The sequence below is a fragment of the Pleurodeles waltl genome, chromosome 1_1, assembly GCF_031143425.1.
Source record: "Pleurodeles waltl isolate 20211129_DDA chromosome 1_1, aPleWal1.hap1.20221129, whole genome shotgun sequence".
NCBI classification, from domain to species: domain Eukaryota; kingdom Metazoa; phylum Chordata; class Amphibia; order Caudata; family Salamandridae; genus Pleurodeles; species Pleurodeles waltl.
The window spans coordinates 14030250-14046887 of NC_090436.1; the positions used below are offsets into that span (position 1 = coordinate 14030250).

Below are 16638 nucleotides of genomic sequence, written 5' to 3' on the forward strand. Positions count from 1 at the left end.
TAGTTAAATACACTTTCTTGAATTTTGAAGACTTCGTCACGTGATGTTTGTTGTAAGATTTACATGGCAAACATTTGCAGGGCTCGGCTCGTGCACGCACCCTCCAAGCCGAGCCAGGCCCTTGGCTCGGCTCGCCGTTAATCTGTCTCTCCACCTCCAGCAAACAGGTAAAGCCAAAAGTTTTCGTATCGGCGAGCTCCGTTGGCTTTGCCAATGCTTGTTATCCCTTAAGTTTCTCTTTCCAGTAAACCCGGGGCTTCCCTGAAATAAAGGGGGCGGGGGGGACTACGCAGAAAGTGAAAGCCGCGGGGACACCTGGCTTCAGATTAAAGGGTCACATAACTGCCCCCTTTCCTCCACCAATCAGCGAAAGGCACCACCTACGCCGCATTACTATTCTGGGGTATATAAAGGGGTGCTTCGGTCTTTTATGTGGGGACACTGGAGAGAAACCCGAGGGAGAAAGAAAAAACTGGATGAAGAGGAGATTCCGTGAGTTTTCATGCCGGGTTTACTGCACCTGCTATTAATGGGGGACGTTTCGTCGGACTCCTTGTTAGTCGGGGGCCAGTCCTGGGGGGTTTCATCAGTGACTAGGTGCATTCTGGGGGTTGTAGTCCGGTCCTCGCCTGAACCTGTGAGGCTGAGGTTGAAGGTCACAGGGATGTGCAAGAAGAAAAACTAGTTTCAAGAGCGGTGTCTCTTATGATGATGAGTTATTTAGTATTAATTGTAGGGATTAATCAATTAATTAAAAGCAGAGACCGGGAGAAGCGCTATATTCTACCGCCGCTGCTTTCTTTAAAAATGAGAAAAGCGCAGAGATGTATTACTCTGGAAAGAATGGGGTAGTGTGTGTTAGTGTATGGGGGTTGAGGGGTAAGAAGTTCGGGAGAAAAGTCGAGCAGTCAAAACAAACCATCGAGAAAAAAAAGCACAGATGAAAAATAGGGTTAACTCTAACTGCATTCGTGTAGCGCTTCATAACCCTTGCCGGGCTCCAAAGCGCTATACCGTGGGTTGAGCTCGTGCTCGGTTGGAAGGGTATTTCCTACGTGGTGTTCGAACTTGTGGTTGAGTGGCCAGAGTGGTGCTCTGATCCTGTCTTAAGTATTAGCGCTTAGAAGAGAGACAGAGCACTTGTGGGTTTCAATAGACGGCTGCTGTCAGTTACGCACCAGGTCCCCAAAGGACCATTTCCCCGTTGAGAACGGTTGAAAACATATTTTTTAAGAGCAGACAGTGGCCCAAGGGATCACTGCCTCCTCTTAAACAAGCATTGGCAGAACCAATCGGTCTCAGCTATGCAAGAGCTATTGGCTTCTCCAATATGTTTTAGCCATGTTGTACACCAGCTTGGCAGCGGTTCAGCATGGCTAAAAGTTAGTGGCATAATGGGGAGTAGTGTGGAGTGTTGTAAAGTGGAGAGTCGTAGAGTAGAGTGGAGTGTTATGGAGTGGGGTAGAAAGGCATGAAATGGTGTAGAGTAGCGTGGATGAAGTGGAGTGTCATAAAGTGGCGTATAAGAGAATAGTATAGTAGTGGAGTGTCATGGAGGGAGTAGAGTCTCGTAGAGTGGAGTGGTATAGCGCGTAGTAGTGTGGTAGAGTAGAATGGCATGGAGTGACATAGAGTGTCATAGAGTGCCATAGAGTGTAGTAGAGGTGAATGGCATAGAGTGTAGTAGAGTAGAATGGCAGGGAGTGACGTAGAGTGTTGTATAATAGAGTGGCATAGAGTGTCATAGAGTAGAGTGCCATAGAGTTTCGTAGAGTGCCATAGAGTGTTGTATAGTAGAGTGCCATAGAGTGGAGATGCATAGAGTGTAGTAGAGTAGAATTGCATGGAGTGCCGTAGAGTGCCGTAGAGTGCCATAGAGTGTAGTAGAATGGAGTGGCATAGAGTGTAGTAGTGTAATAGAGTAGAATGGCATTGAGTGACATAGAGTGTCATAGAGTAGGGTGGCATAGAGTGTCGTAGAGTAGAGTGCCATAGAGTGTAGTAGAGGTGAGTGGCATAGAGTGTAGTAGAGTAGAATGGCAGGGAGTGACGTAGAGTGTCATAGAATAGAGTGGCATAGAGTGTCGTAGAGTAGAGTGCCGTAGAGTGTCGTAGAGTAGAGTGCCGTAGAGTGTCGTAGAGTAGAGTGCCGTAGAGTGTTGTATAGTAGAGTGCCATAGAGTGGAGATGCATAGAGTGTAGTAGAGTGGAATTGCATGGAGTGACGTAGAGTGTAGTAGAGTAGAGTTCCATAGAGTGTCATAGAGTGTAGTAGAATGGAGTGGCATAGAGTGTAGTAGTGTAGTAGAGTAGAATGGCATTGAGTGACATAGAGTGTCATAGAGTAGGGTGGCATAGAGTGTCGTAGAGTAGAGTGCCATAGAGTGTAGTAGAGGTGAGTGGCATAGAGTGTAGTAGTGTGGTAGAGTAGAATGGCAGGGAGTGAGGTAGAGTGTCGTAGAATAGAGTGACATAGAGTGTCATAGAGTAGAGTGCCATAGAGTGTCATAGAGTAGAGTGCCATAGAGTGGAGCTGCATTGAGTGTAGTAGAGTAGAATTGCATGGAGTGATGTAGTAGAGTAGAGTGCCATAGAGTGTAGTAGAATGGAGTGGCATAGAGAGTAGTAGTGTACTAGAGTAGAATGGCATGGAGTGCCGCAGTGTGCCGCAGAGTGCCGTAGAATGGAGTGGCATAGAGTGAAGTAGAGTGGCGTGGTATAGAGTGTAGTAGAGTAGAATGGCATGAAGTGACATAGAGTGTTGTAGAATAGAGTGGCATAGAGTATTGTAGAGTAGAGTGACATAGTGTCATACAGTAGAGTGCCATAGAGTGTCATAGAGTAGAGTGGCATAGAGTGTAGTAGTGTAGTAGAGTAGAATGGCAGTGAGTGACGTAGAGTCAAATTGAATAGTGTGGCATAGAGTATTGTAGAGTAGAGTGGCATAGGGGGTCGTAGAGTAGAGCGTCATAGAGTGTAGTAGATTGGAGTGGCATAGAGTGTCATAGAGTAGAGTGCCATAGAGTGTCGTAGAGTCTCATAGAGTGGAGTGGCATAAAGTGTAGTAGTGCAGTAGAGTAGAATGCCATGAAGTGACATAGAGTGTTGTAGAGTAGAGTGACATAGAGGGTCGTAGAGTAGAGTGACATAGTGTCGTAGAGTAGAGTGCCAGAGAGTAGAGTGGCATGGAGTGTAGTAATGAAGTAGAGTAGAATGGCAGGGAGTGACGTAGAGTGTAGTAGAATAGGGTGGCATAGAGTATTGTAGAGTAGAGTGACTAGGGGCCAGATGTACGATATTTGGGTTTGCGAGTCGCAAATTGCAAGTCTGAGCGATTCGCAATTTGCGAGTCGCAAACCCAGATGCAGGATGGTGTCCCTGACACCATCTGCGAATCGCAGCACTCACAGGGATGGTGGCCTGCTGGAGACAGCATACCACCATGGCTTTGACTGCTTTTAAATAAAGCAGTTTTTTTTTTTTTTGTATTGCAGCCCGTTTTCCTTAAAGGAAAACGAGTTGCAATACAAACGAAAAAATTAAAAGTGCCAGTTTCATTTTTTCAGAGCAGGCAGTGGTCCATAGAACCACTGCCTGCTCTGAAAAATTTTTTTCAGGGCCATTCACAAAGGGGAAGGGGTTCCATGGGGACCCCTTCCCTTTTGCGAATGGGTTACCACCAGTGTGACACTGGCGGTAACTGCAAATTGCTTTGCGTCCGCGTTCGCGGTCACAAAGCATTTCGGCATCGCGATGCGAAACGCAAATAGGAAGGGGAACAACCCTTCCTATTTGCGAGTCGCATTCCCATTTTGAGAGTCGGTAACCAGGTTACCTACTCGCAAAATGGGAATGAGCATCGCGATGTGCTTTTTGCATGGCGCAAACAGCGAAATGCGCTGTTTGCGCCATGCAAAAAGCTTGCTACATCAGGCCCATAGAGTGTAGTAGAATAGAGTGGCATAGAGTATTGTAGAGTGACATAGAGTGTGGTAGAGTAGACTGGAGCAGAATATCGTAGAGTAGAGTGTCATAGAGTAGAGTGCCATAGATTGGAGTAGAGTAGCATAGAGTGTTGTAGAGTAGAGTGCCTCAGAGTGTGGTAGAGTGGAGTGGCATAGAGTGTAGTATTGTAGTAGAGTAGAATGGCATGAAGTGACGTAGAGTGTTGTAGAATAGTGTGACATAGAGTGTCGTAGAGTAGAGTGTCACAGAATATCGTAGAGTAGAGTGGCATAGAGTGTCATAGAGCAGAGTGACATAGAGTGGAGTAGCATAGAGTGTCGTAGATTAGAGTGCCTCAGAGTGTCATAGAGTAGAGTGCCATACAGTGTAGTAGAGTGGAGTGGCATAGAGTGTAGTAGTGTAGTAGAGTAGAATGGCATTGAGTGATGTAGAGTGTCGTAGAATAGAGTGGCATAGAATATCGTACACTAGAGTGCCTCAGAGTGTTGTAGAGTACAGTGCCATAGAGTTTCGTTGAGTGGCGTGGTATAGAGTGTAGTAGTGTAGTAGAGTAGAATGGCATTGAGTGACGTAGAGTGTAGTAGAATAGAGTGGCATAGAATATCGTAGAGTAAGTGTCATAGAGTGCCATAGAGTGTCGTAGAGTGTCATAGAGTGGAGTGGCATAGAGTGTCGTAGAGTGCAGTGCCATAGAGTGCCGTAGATTAGAGTGTATAGTAGAGTGGAGTGCCATAGAGTGTCGTAGAGTAGAGTGCCGTAGAGTGCCATAGAGTGCCGTAGAGTGTCGTAGAGTAGAGTGCCATAGAGTGTCGTAGAGTAGAGTGTCATAGAGTGTAGTAGAGTAGAGTGCCATAGAGTGTCATACAGTAGAGTGGCACAGAATATTGTAGAGTGCCATAGAGTGTAGTAGAGTGTCGTGGCATAGAGTGTAATAGTGTAGTAGAGTAGAATGGCATGGAGTGACGTAGAGTGTCGTAGAATAGAGTGGCATAGAGTGTCGTAGAGTAGCATAGAGTGTCATAGATTAGAGTGTCTCAGAGTGTCGTAGAGTAGAGTGCCATAGAGTGTAGTAGAGTGGAGTGGCTTAGAGTGTAGTAGAGTAGTAGAGAAGAATGGCATGGAGTGATGTAGAGTGTTGTAGAGTAGAGTGCCATAGAGTGTAGTAGAGTGGCGTGGTATAGAGAGTAGTAGTGGAGTAGAGCAGAATGGCATGGAGTGACGTAGAGTGTCGTAGAATAGAGTGGCACAGAATATCGTAGAGTAGAGTGGCATAGAGTGTCGAAGAGTAGGGTGCCATAGAGTGTAGTAGACTGGAGTGTCGTAGAGTGTAGTAGTGCAGTAGAGTAGTATGGCATTGAGTGAAGTAGAGTGTCGTAGACTAGAGTGGAATAGAATATGATAGCGTAGATTGGCATAGAGTGTCATAGAGTAGAGTGCCATAAAGTATAGTAGAGTGGAGTGCCATAGAATGATGTAGAGTAGAGTGCCATAAAGTATAGTAGAGTGGAGTGGCATAGAGTGAAGTAGAGTAGAATGGCATGGAGTGACGTAGAGTATAGTAGAATAGAGTGGCATAAAGTATTGTAGAGTAGAGTGACATAGAGGGTCGTAGAGTAGAGTGGCCAAGAATATCGTAGAGTACAGTGTGATAGATTCTCGTAGAGTAGAGTGCCATAGAGTGTTGTAGGAAAGTACCATCTTGCCTGGCATGTTACCCCCATTTGTCACTGTATATATGTTGTTTTAGTTGTATGTGTCACTGGGACCCTGTTCTCCAGGGCCCCAGTGCTCATAAGTGTGCCTGAATATGTTACCTGTGTAGTGACTAACTGTCTCACTGAGGCTCTGCTAAACAGAACCTCAGTGGTTATGCTCTCTCATTTCTTTCAAATTGTCACTAACAGGCTAGTGACCAATTTTACCAATATACATTGGCTTACTGGAACACCCTTATAATCCCCTAGTATATGGTACTGAGGTACCCAGGGTATTGGGGTTCCAGGAGATCCCTATGGGCTGCAGCATTTCTTTTGCCACCCATAGGGAGCTCTGACAATTCTTACACAGGCCTGCCACTGCAGCCTGAGTGAAATAACGTCCACGTTATTTCACAGCCATTTTACACTGCACTTAAGTAACTTATAAGTCACCTATATGTCTAACCTTCACCTGGTAAAGGTTAGGTGCAAAGTTACTAAGTGTGAGGGCACCCTGGCACTAGCCAAGGTGCCCCCACATTGTTCAGGGCCAATTACCTGAACTTTGTGAGTGCGGGGACACCATTACACGCGTGCACTACATATAGGTCACTACCTATATGTAGCTTCACAATGGTAACTCCGAATATGGCCATGTAACATGTCTAAGATCATGGAATTGCCCCCTCTATGCCATCCTGGCATGATTGGTACAATTCCATGATCCCAGTGGTCTGTAGCACAGACCCTGGTACTGCCAAACTGCCTTTTCTGGGGTTTCACTGCAGCTGCTGCTGCTGCCAACCCCTCAGACAGGTTTCTGCCCCCCTGGGGTCAAGCCAGGCTTGTCCCAGGATGGCAGAACAAAGGACTTCCTCTGAGAGAGGGTGTTACACCCTCTCCCTTTGAAAAATGGAGTGAAGGCAGGGGAGGAGTAGCCTCCCCCAGCCTCTGGAAATGCTTTCTTGGGCACAGATGTGCCCAATTCTGCATAAGCCAGTCTACACCGGTTCAGGGACCCCTTAGCCCCTGCTCTGGCGCGAAACTGGACAAAGGAAAGGGGAGTGACCACTCCCCTGACCTGCACCTCCCCTGGGAGGTGTCCAGAGCTCCTCCAGTGTGCTCCAGACCTCTGCCATCTTGGAAACAGAGGTGCTGCTGGCACACTGGACTGCTCTGAGTGGCCAGTGCCACCAGGTGACGTCAGAGACTCCTTCTGATAGGCTCCTTCAGGTGTTAGTAGCCTATCCTCTCTCCTAGGTAGCCAAACCCTCTTTTCTGGCTATTTAGGGTCTCTGTCCCTGGGGAAACTTTAGATAACGAATGCAAGAGCTCATCAGAGTTCCTCTGCATCTCTCTCTTCACCTTCTGCCAAGGAATCGACTGCTGACCGCGCTGGAAGCCTGCAAAACTGCAACAAAGTAGCTAAGACGACTACTGCAACTCTGTAACGCTGATCCTGCCGCCTTCTCGACTGTTTTCCTGGTGGTGCATGCTGTGGGGGTAGTCTGCCTCCTCTCTGCACTAGAAGCTGCGAAGAAATCTCCTGTGGGTCGACGGAATCTTCCCCCTGCTACCGCAGGCACCAAAAAGCTGCATTACCTGTCCCTTGGGTCTCCTCTCAGCACAACGAGCGAGGTCCCTCGAATCCAGCAACTCTGTCCCAGTGACCCCCACAGTCCAGTGACTCTTCAGTCCAAGTTTGGTGGAGGTAAGTCCTTGCCTCACCTCGCTAGACTGCATTGCTGTGAACCGTGACTTTTGCAGCTACTCCAGCCCCTGTGCACTTCCGGCGGGAATCCTTTGTGCACAGTCAAGCCTGGGTCCACGGCACTCTAACCTGCATTGCACGACTTTCTAAGTTGGTCTCCGGCGACGTGGGACTCCTTTGTGTAACTTCGGGTGAGCACTGTTTCACGCATCCTCGTAGTGCCTGTTTCTGGCACTTCTCTGGGAGCTACCTGCTGCTGAGAGGGCTCCTTGTCTTGCTCGACGTCCCCTCTACCTCCTGGTCCACATTGCGACCTCCTGGTCCCTCCTGGGCCACAGCAGCGTCCAAAAATGCTAACCAAACGATTTGCAGCTAGCAAGGCTTGTTGGCGTTCTTTCGGCGGGAAAACACTTCTGCACGACTCTCCACGGCAAGAGGGATACGTCCACCAAAGGGGAAGTCCCTAGCTCTTTTCATTCCTGCAGAAACCTCAGCTTCTTCTGTCCAGTAGAAGCTTCTTTGCATCCACAGCTGGCATTTCCTGGGCATATGCCCATCTCCGACTTGCTTGTGACTTTTGGACTTGGTCCCCTTGTTCCACAGGTACCCTAGATTGGAAATCCATCGTTGTTGCATTGTTGGTTTGTGTCTTTCCTGCATTATTCCTCTATCACGACTTCTTTGTCTTTGGGGGAACTTTAGTGCACTTTGCCCTCACTTTTCAGGGTCTTGGGGAGGGCTATTTTGCTAACTCTCACTATTTTCTAATAGTCCCAGCGACCCTCTACAAGGTCACATAGGTTTGGGGTCCATTTGTGGTTTGCATTCCACTTTTGGAGTATATGGTTTGTGTTGCCCCTTTCCCTATGTGTCCCCATTGCATCCTATTGTAACTATACATTGTTTGCACTGTTTTCTAAGACTATACTGTATATTTTTGGTATTGTGTACATATATCTTGTGTATATTTCCTATCCTCTCACTGAGGGTACACTCTAAGATACTTTGGCATATTGTCATAAAAATAAAGTACCTTTCTTTTTAGTATAACTGTGTATTGTGTTTTCTTATGATATTGTGCAAGTGACACTTGTGGTACTGTAGTAGCTTCACACGTCTCCTAGTTCAGCCTAAGCTGCTCTGCTAAGCTACCATTATCTATCAGCCTAAGCTGCTAGACACCCTATACACTAATAAGGGATACCTGGGCCTGGTGCAAGGTGCAAGTACTCCTTGGTACTCACTACAAGCCAGTCCAGCCTCCTACAAGTGTCCTATAGTAGAGTGGCATAGAGTGTAGTAGAGTAGTAGAGTAGAATGCCATTGAGTGACGTAGATTGTCGTAGAATAGAGTGGCATAGAGTGTAGTAGAGTAGAATGGCATGGAGTGACGTAGAGTCAAGTAGAGTAGAGTGGCGTAGAGTGTCGTACAGTAGAGTTGTAGGAAAGTACCATCCTGCCTGGCATGTTACCCCCATATTTCACTGTATATATGTGTAGGAAAGTACCATCTTGCCTGGCATGTTACCCCCATTTTTCACTGTATATATGTTGTTTTAGTTGTATGTGTCACTGGGACCCTGGTAACCCAGGGCCCCAGTGCTCATAAGTGTGCCTGAATGTGTTACCTGTGTAGTGACTAACTGTCTCACGGAGGCTCTGCTAATCAGAACCTCAGTGGTTATGCTCTCTCATTTCTTTCCAAATTGTCACTGACAGGCTAGTGACCATTTTTACCAATTTACATTGGCTTACTGGAACACCCTTATAATTCCCTAGTATATGGTACTGAGGTACCCAGGGTATTGGGGTTCCAGGAGATCCCTATGGGCTGCAGCATTTCTTTTGCCACCCATAGGGAGCTCTGACAAATCTTACACAGGCCTGCCACAGCAGCCTGAGTGAAATAACGTCCACGTTATTTCACAGCCATTTTACACTGCACTTAAGTAACTTATAAGTCACCTATATGTCTAACCTTTACCTGGTAAAGGTTAGGTGCAAAGTTACTTAGTGTGAGGGCACCCTGGCACTAGCCAAGGTGCCCCCACATTGTTCAGAGCCAATTCACTGAACTTTGTGAGTGCGGGGACACCATTACACGCGTGCACTACATATAGGTCACTACCTATATGTAGCTTCACCATGGTAACTCCGAATATGGCCATGTAACATGTCTATGATCATGGAATTGCCACCTCTATGCCATCCTGGCATTGTTGGTACAATTCCATGATCCCAGTGGTCTGTAGCACAGACCCTGGTACAGGCAGACTGCCCTTCCTGGGGTTTCGCTGCTGCTGCTGCCAACCCCTCAGACAGGCAGCTGCCCTCCTGGGGTCCAGCCAGGCCTGGCCCAGGATGGCAGAACAAAGAACTTCCTCTGAGAGAGGGTGTGACACCCTCTCCCTTTGGAAAATGGTGTGAAGGCAGGGGAGGAGTAGCCTCCCCCAGCCTCTGGAAATGCTTTCTTGGGCACAGATGTGCCCAATTCTGCATAAGCCAGTCTACACCGGTTCAGGGACCCCTTAGCCCCTGCTCTGGCGTGAAACTGGACAAAGGAAAGGGGAGTGACCACTCCCCTGACCTGCACCTCCCCTGGGAGGTGTCCAGAGCTCCTCCAGTGTGCTCCAGACCTCTGCCATCTTGGAAACAGAGGTGCTGCTGGCACACTGGACTGCTCTGAGTGGCCAGTGCCACCAGGTGACGTCAGAGACTCCTTGTGATAGGCTCCTTCAGGTGTTAGTAGCCTTTCCTCTCTCCTAGGTAGCCAAACCCTCTTTTCTGGCTATTTAGGGTCTCTGTCTCTGGGGAAACTTTAGATAACGAATGCATGAGCTCAGCCGAGTTCCTCTGCATCTCCCTCTTCACCTTCTGATAAGGAATCGACCGCTGACCGCGCTGGAAGCCTGCAAACCTGCAACATAGTAGCAAAGACGACTACTGCAACTCTGTAACGCTGATCCTGCCGCCTTCTCGACTGTTTTCCTGCTTGTGCATGCTGTGGGGGTAGTCTGCCTCCTCTCTGCACCAGAAGCTCCGAAGAAATCTCCTGTGGGTCGACGGAATCTTCCCCCTGCAACCGCAGGCACCAAAAAGCTGCATTACCGGTCCCTTGGGTCTCCTCTCAGCACGACGAGCGAGGTCCCTCGAATCCAGCGACACCGTCCAAGTGACCCCCACAGTCCAGTGACTCTTCAGCCCAAGTTTGGTGGAGGTAAGTCCTTGCCTCACCTCGCTGGGCTGCATTGCTGGGAACCGCGACTTTGCTAGCTACTCCGGCCCCTGTGCACTTCCGGCAGAAATCCTTCGTGCACAGCCAAGCCTGGGTCCACGGCACTCTAACCTGCATTGCACGACTTTCTAAGTTGGTCTCCGGCGACGTGGGACTCCTTTGTGCAACTTCGGCGAGCACCATTTCACGCATCCTCGTAGTGCCTGTTTCTGGCACTTCTCCGGGTGCTACCTGCTTCAGTGAGGGCTCTTTGTCTTGCTCGACGTCCCCTCTCTATGCAGGTCCAATTTGCGACCTCCTGGTCCCTCCTGGGCCCCAGCAGCGTCCAAAAACGCCAAACGCACGATTTGCGTGTAGCAAGGCTTGTTGGCGTCCATCCGACGGGAAAACACTTCTGCACAACTCTCCAAGGCGTGGGGGATCCATCCTTCAAAGGGGAAGTCTCTAGCCCTTGTCGTTCCTGCAGTATTCACAGTTCTTCAGCCTAGTAAGAGCTTCTTTGCACCAACCGCTGGCATTTCTTGGGCATCTGCCCATCTCCGAGCTGCTTGTGACTTTTGGACTTGGTCCCCTTGTTCCACAGGTACCCTCAGTCAGGAATCCATCGTTGTTGCATTGCTGATTTGTGTTTTCCTTGCATTTTCCCTCTAACACGACTATTTTGTCCTTAGGGGAACTTTGGTGCACTTTGCACTCACTTTTCAGGGTCTTGGGGAGGGTTATTTTTCTAACTCTCACTATTTTCTAATAGTCCCAGCGACCCTCTACAAGGTCACATAGGTTTGGGGTCCATTCGTGGTTCGCATTCCACTTTTGGAGTATATGGTTTGTGTTGCCCCTATCCCTATGTTTCCCCATTGCATCCTATTGTAACTATACATTGTTTGCACTGTTTTCTAAGACTATACTGCATATTTTTGCTATTGTGTATATATATCTTGTGTATATTTCCTATCCTCTCACTGAGGGTACACTCTAAGATACTTTGGCATATTGTCATAAAAATAAAGTACCTTTATTTTTAGTATAACTGTGTATTGTGTTTTCTTATGATATTGTGCATATGACACTAAGTGGTACTGTAGTAGCTTCACACGTCTCCTAGTTCAGCCTAAGCTGCTCTGCTAAGCTACCATTATCTATCAGCCTAAGCTGCTAGACACCCTATACACTAATAAGGGATAACTGGGCCTGGTGCAAGGTGCAAGTACCCCTTGGTACTCACTACAAGTCAGTCCAGCCTCCTACATTGGTTGTGCAGTGGTGGGATAAGTGCTTGAGACTACTTAACACTCTTGTCATTGTACTTTTCATAAGAGAAAAATATACAAAACAAGGTCAGTGTATATACACATAGCCAAAAAGTTTTGCATTTCCTCTTTTCACTCTTCTAAGTGCTGAAAAGTACTTCTAAAACTTTCAAAAAGTTCTTAAAAGTTAAAAAGTTTTTTTTCTGTCTTTCCAAAAAGTTCTGAAAACTTTTTTTTCTTTTTCTATCACTTTAACTCTCTCTAAAAATGTCTGGCACAGGCCAAAATGTTGATCTGTCCAAACTTGCATATGACAACCTTAGCTGGAAAAGAGCAAGGAGTCTCTGTATAGAGAGAGGTTTGAGTGTAGGGAAGAATCCTTCCTTGGAACTGTTACTTAACATGCTTAGAGAACAGGATAAGGCCATAGGTGCCTCATCTGTTGAAAAAGTACCTAATAGTTCTCAATCTGATTCAGGGACTCCCCCAGGAAAAGATTCAGGAAAGAAACTTCCTAGCCTGCCCATTACTAGACAATCTAGCATAGATGGTAATGATGATGAGCCACACCATATAAATAGTGTTGTCTCACATCATAGCAAAAGCATTTATTCTCACCATACTGGTAGTAATGTTTCTGTAAACCAAGCTGTTAGGGTGGCTTCTGTAAGGGACAGGTCTCCTTCTGTTCATTCCCATCATAGCTCTGTTTCTAGAAATGTCCCTCCCACCAACCCTGATGACAGAATGTTAGAGAGGGAACTCAATAAGTTGAGGGTGGAACAAACCAGACTGAAGCTTAAAAAGCAACAGCTGGATTTGGATAGACAGTCTTTTGAATTAGAGAAGGAAAGACAGAAGTTGGGTTTAGATACCCATGGTGGCAGCAGCAGTATTCCCCATAGTCATCCTGCAAAAGAGCATGATTCCAGGAATCTGCACAAGATAGTTCCCCCTTATAAGGAGGGGGATGACATTAACAAGTGGTTTGCTGCACTTGAGAGGGCCTGTGTTGTACAGGATGTCCCTCAAAGGCAGTGGGCTGCTATCCTATGGCTATCATTTAGTGGAAAAGGAAGGGATAGGCTCCTTACTGTGAAAGAAAATGATGCTAATAATTTCCAAGTTCTTAAGAATGCACTCCTGGATGGTTATGGCTTAACCACTGAACAGTACAGGATAAAGTTCAGAGAGACCAAAAAGGAGTCTTCACAAGACTGGGTTGATTTTATTGACCATTCAGTGAAGGCCTTGGAGGGGTGGTTACATGGCAGTAAAGTTACTGATTATGACAGCCTGTATAACTTAATCCTGAGAGAGCATATTCTTAATAATTGTGTGTCTGATTTGTTGCACCAGTACTTGGTGGACTCTGATCTGACCTCTCCCCAAGAATTGGGAAAGAAGGCAGACAAATGGGTCAGAACAAGAGTGAACAGAAAAGTTCATACAGGGGGTGACAAAGATGGCAACAAAAAGAAGGATGGTAAGTCTTCTGACAAGGGTGGGGACAAATCTAAAAATGAGTCTTCATCAGGCCCACAAAAACACTCTGGTGGGGGTGGTGGGCCAAATCCTCTTTTAATCAGAACAAGGAAAAGAAACCATGGTGCTATTTATGTAAAATAAAAGGCCATTGGACAACAGATCCCAGCTGTCCAAAGAAAGGCACCACTGCTCCTACCACTACAACCCCTACTGCTACACCTAGTGTCCCTACTAATAGCAGTGGTGGTGGGAGCAAACCTACTAATAGCCAATCCAAGGGAGTAGCTGGGCTCACTTTTGGTAATTTAGTTGGGGTTGGTCTGATTAGGGAGACCACAGAGGCTACTTTAGTCTCTGAAGGGGCTATTGATTTAGCCACTTTGGTTGCTTGCCCCCATAACTTGGAGAAGTACAAGCAACTAACCCTAATAAATGGTGTTGAGGTCCAGGCCTACAGGGACACAGGTGCCAGTGTCACAATGGTGATTGAGAAACTGGTGCACCCTGAACAACACATACTTGGACACCAGTACCAAGTAACCGATGCTCACAACATAACACAAAGCCACCCCATGGCTGTTGTAAATCTCAACTGGGGGGGGGGGGTAACTGGTCCAAAGAAAGTTGTGGTAGCTTCAGATTTACCTGTAGACTGTCTATTAGGGAATGATTTGGAGACATCAGCTTGGTCAGATGTGGAGTTGGAGGCCCATGCAGCAATGCTGGGCATCCCAGGGCATATTTTTGCTTTGACAAGGGCTCAGGCCAAAAAGCAAAAAGGACAGGGAAGCTTGGATCCTGGAACAATGGACCAAGTGCTCCCTAAAGCTAGGGCTAGTAGAAGCAAACCACTTCCTACTATCCCTCCCTCTACAGTGGATTCTACTTCTGAGGAAGAAGAATTCCCTCCCTGTGCAGAACCTACACCAGAGGAGCTGGAAGCAGACACTGCTGAGCTTTTGGGTGAAGGGGGGCCTGCCAGAGAGGAGCTGAGTGTGGCACAGCAAACCTGTCCCACATTAGAGGGTCTCAGACAGCAAGCTGTCAAACAGGCTAATAGGGATGTCAGTGACTCTCACAGAGTTTACTGGGAGGACAACCTCTTGTACACTGAGCATAGGGATCCTAAACCTGGAGCTGCCAGGAGATTAGTGATTCCTCAGGAGTACAGAAAGTTCCTCCTAACACTGGCACATGACATTCCCTTAGCTGGGCACCTAGGACAAATGAAAACTTGGGACAGGCTTGTTCCCCTGTTTCATTGGCCTAGGATGTCTGAGGACACAAAGGAATTTTGTAAGTCCTGTGAAACCTGTCAAGCCAGTGGCAAGACAGGTGGCACCCCAAAGGCACCCCTTATCCCACTGCCTGTGGTTGGGGTTCCCTTTGAAAGGGTAGGGGTTGACATAGTTGGCCCCCTTGACCCTCCTACTGCTTCAGGCAATAGGTTTATCTTAGTGGTAGTGGACCATGCCACAAGATATCCTGAAGCAATTCTTTTAAGGACCACTACAGCACCTGCAGTGGCAAAGGCCCTCCTGGGAATATTTTCCAGGGTGGGCTTCCCAAAGGAAGTAGTATCAGACAGAGGAAGCAATTTCATGTCTGCATACTTAAAGGCCATGTGGAAGGAGTGTGGTGTAACGTACAAGTTCACAACACCCTATCATCCACAAACAAATGGACTGGGTGAGAGATTTAATAAAACTCTCAAAGGCATGATTATGGGTCTCCCTGAAAAACTCCGCAGGAGATGGGATATCCTTCTACCATGCCTCCTTTTTGCCTACAGGGAGGTACCCCAGAAAGGAGTGGGCTTCAGCCCCTTTGAACTTCTTTTTGGACACCCTGTTAAGGGTCCACTCACACTTGTAAAGGAGGGTTGGGAACAACCTTTAAAAGCTCCTAAGCAGAATATTGTGGATTATGTACTTGGCCTCAGATCAAGGATGGCTGAGTACATGAAAAAGGCCAGTAAAAACCTTCAGGCCAGCCAAGAGCTCCAGAAGCAATGGCATGACCAGAAGGCTGTTTTGGTTCAGTACCAACCAGGGCAGAAAGTGTGGGTCTTGGAGCCTGTGGCCCCAAGAGCACTCCAAGATAAATGGAGTGGACCCCACACAATTGTTGAAAAGAAGGGTGAAGTCACCTACTTGGTTGACTTAGGCACTGCCAGGAGTCCCCTTAGGGTGCTCCATGTCAACCGCCTGAAACCCTACTATGACAGGGCTGATCTCACCCTGCTCATGGCAACTGATGAGGGACAGGAAGAAGACAGTGATCCTCTACCTGATCTCTTCTCTTCCACAGAACAAGATGTTCTTGTGGAAGGTGTAGTTTTGGCTGATTGTCTTACTGCTGAGCAGAAAGATAATTGCATAAATCTCCTAGATCAATTCTCTGAACTCTTCTCTACTGTGCCAGGTACCACTTCTTGGTGTGAGCACACTATAGATACTGGAGACAGTTTACCTGTCAAAAGTAAGATCTATAGGCAGCCTGACAATGTCAGGGACTGCATAAAGCAAGAGGTCCAGAAAATGTTAGAACTAGGAGTAGTTGAGCACTCTGACAGTCCATGGGCTTCTCCTGTGGTACTGGTACCAAAACCCCATTCCAAAGATGGAAAGAAGGAAATGCGGTTTTGTGTAGACTATAGAGGTCTCAACTTGGTAACCAAAACTGATGCTCACCCTATACCCAGGGCAGATGAGCTCATAGATACACTGGCATCTGCCAAGTATCTAAGCACTTTTGATTTGACTGCAGGGTATTGGCAGATCAAATTATCAGAAGATGCTAAACCTAAGACTGCATTTTCTACCATTGGAGGACATTACCAGTTTACTGTAATGCCTTTTGGTTTGAAAAATGCACCTGCCACTTTTCAGAGGTTGGGGAACACAGTCCTGCAAGGGCTGGAAGCTTTGAGTGCAGCATATTTGGACGATATAGCTGTCTTTAGCTCCAGCTGGGATGATCACCTGGTCCACCTATGGAAAGTTTTGGAGGCCCTGCAAAAGGCAGGCCTCACTATCAAGGCTTCAAAGTGCCAGATAGAGCAGGGTAAGGTGGTTTATCTGGGACACCTTGTTGGTGGGGAACAGATTGCACCACTTCAGGGGAAAATCCAAACTATTATTGATTGGGTTCCTCCTACCACTCAGACTCAGGTGAGAGCCTTCCTAGGCCTCACTGGGTATTACAGGAGGTTCATTAAGAACTATGGCTCCATTGCAGCCCCTCTTAATGACCTCACATCCAAGAAAATGCCTAAAAAGGTATTATGGA

At 47.2% G+C, this 16638-nt stretch overlaps 1 protein-coding gene across 1 annotated transcript in view; it reads left to right on the forward strand.

Moving 5' to 3' along the window:
• Positions 1-342: 342 nt before the first annotated feature.
• The window catches only part of LOC138254117 (endonuclease domain-containing 1 protein-like), a 127271-nt gene continuing 110975 nt past the window's right edge, over positions 343-16638 (forward strand). The window contains exon 1 of the mRNA XM_069205811.1: positions 343-492. Within this exon, the coding sequence (XP_069061912.1) occupies positions 477-492 (16 nt within the window). The 5' untranslated portion in view covers positions 343-476. The remainder of the gene's footprint in view (positions 493-16638) is intronic.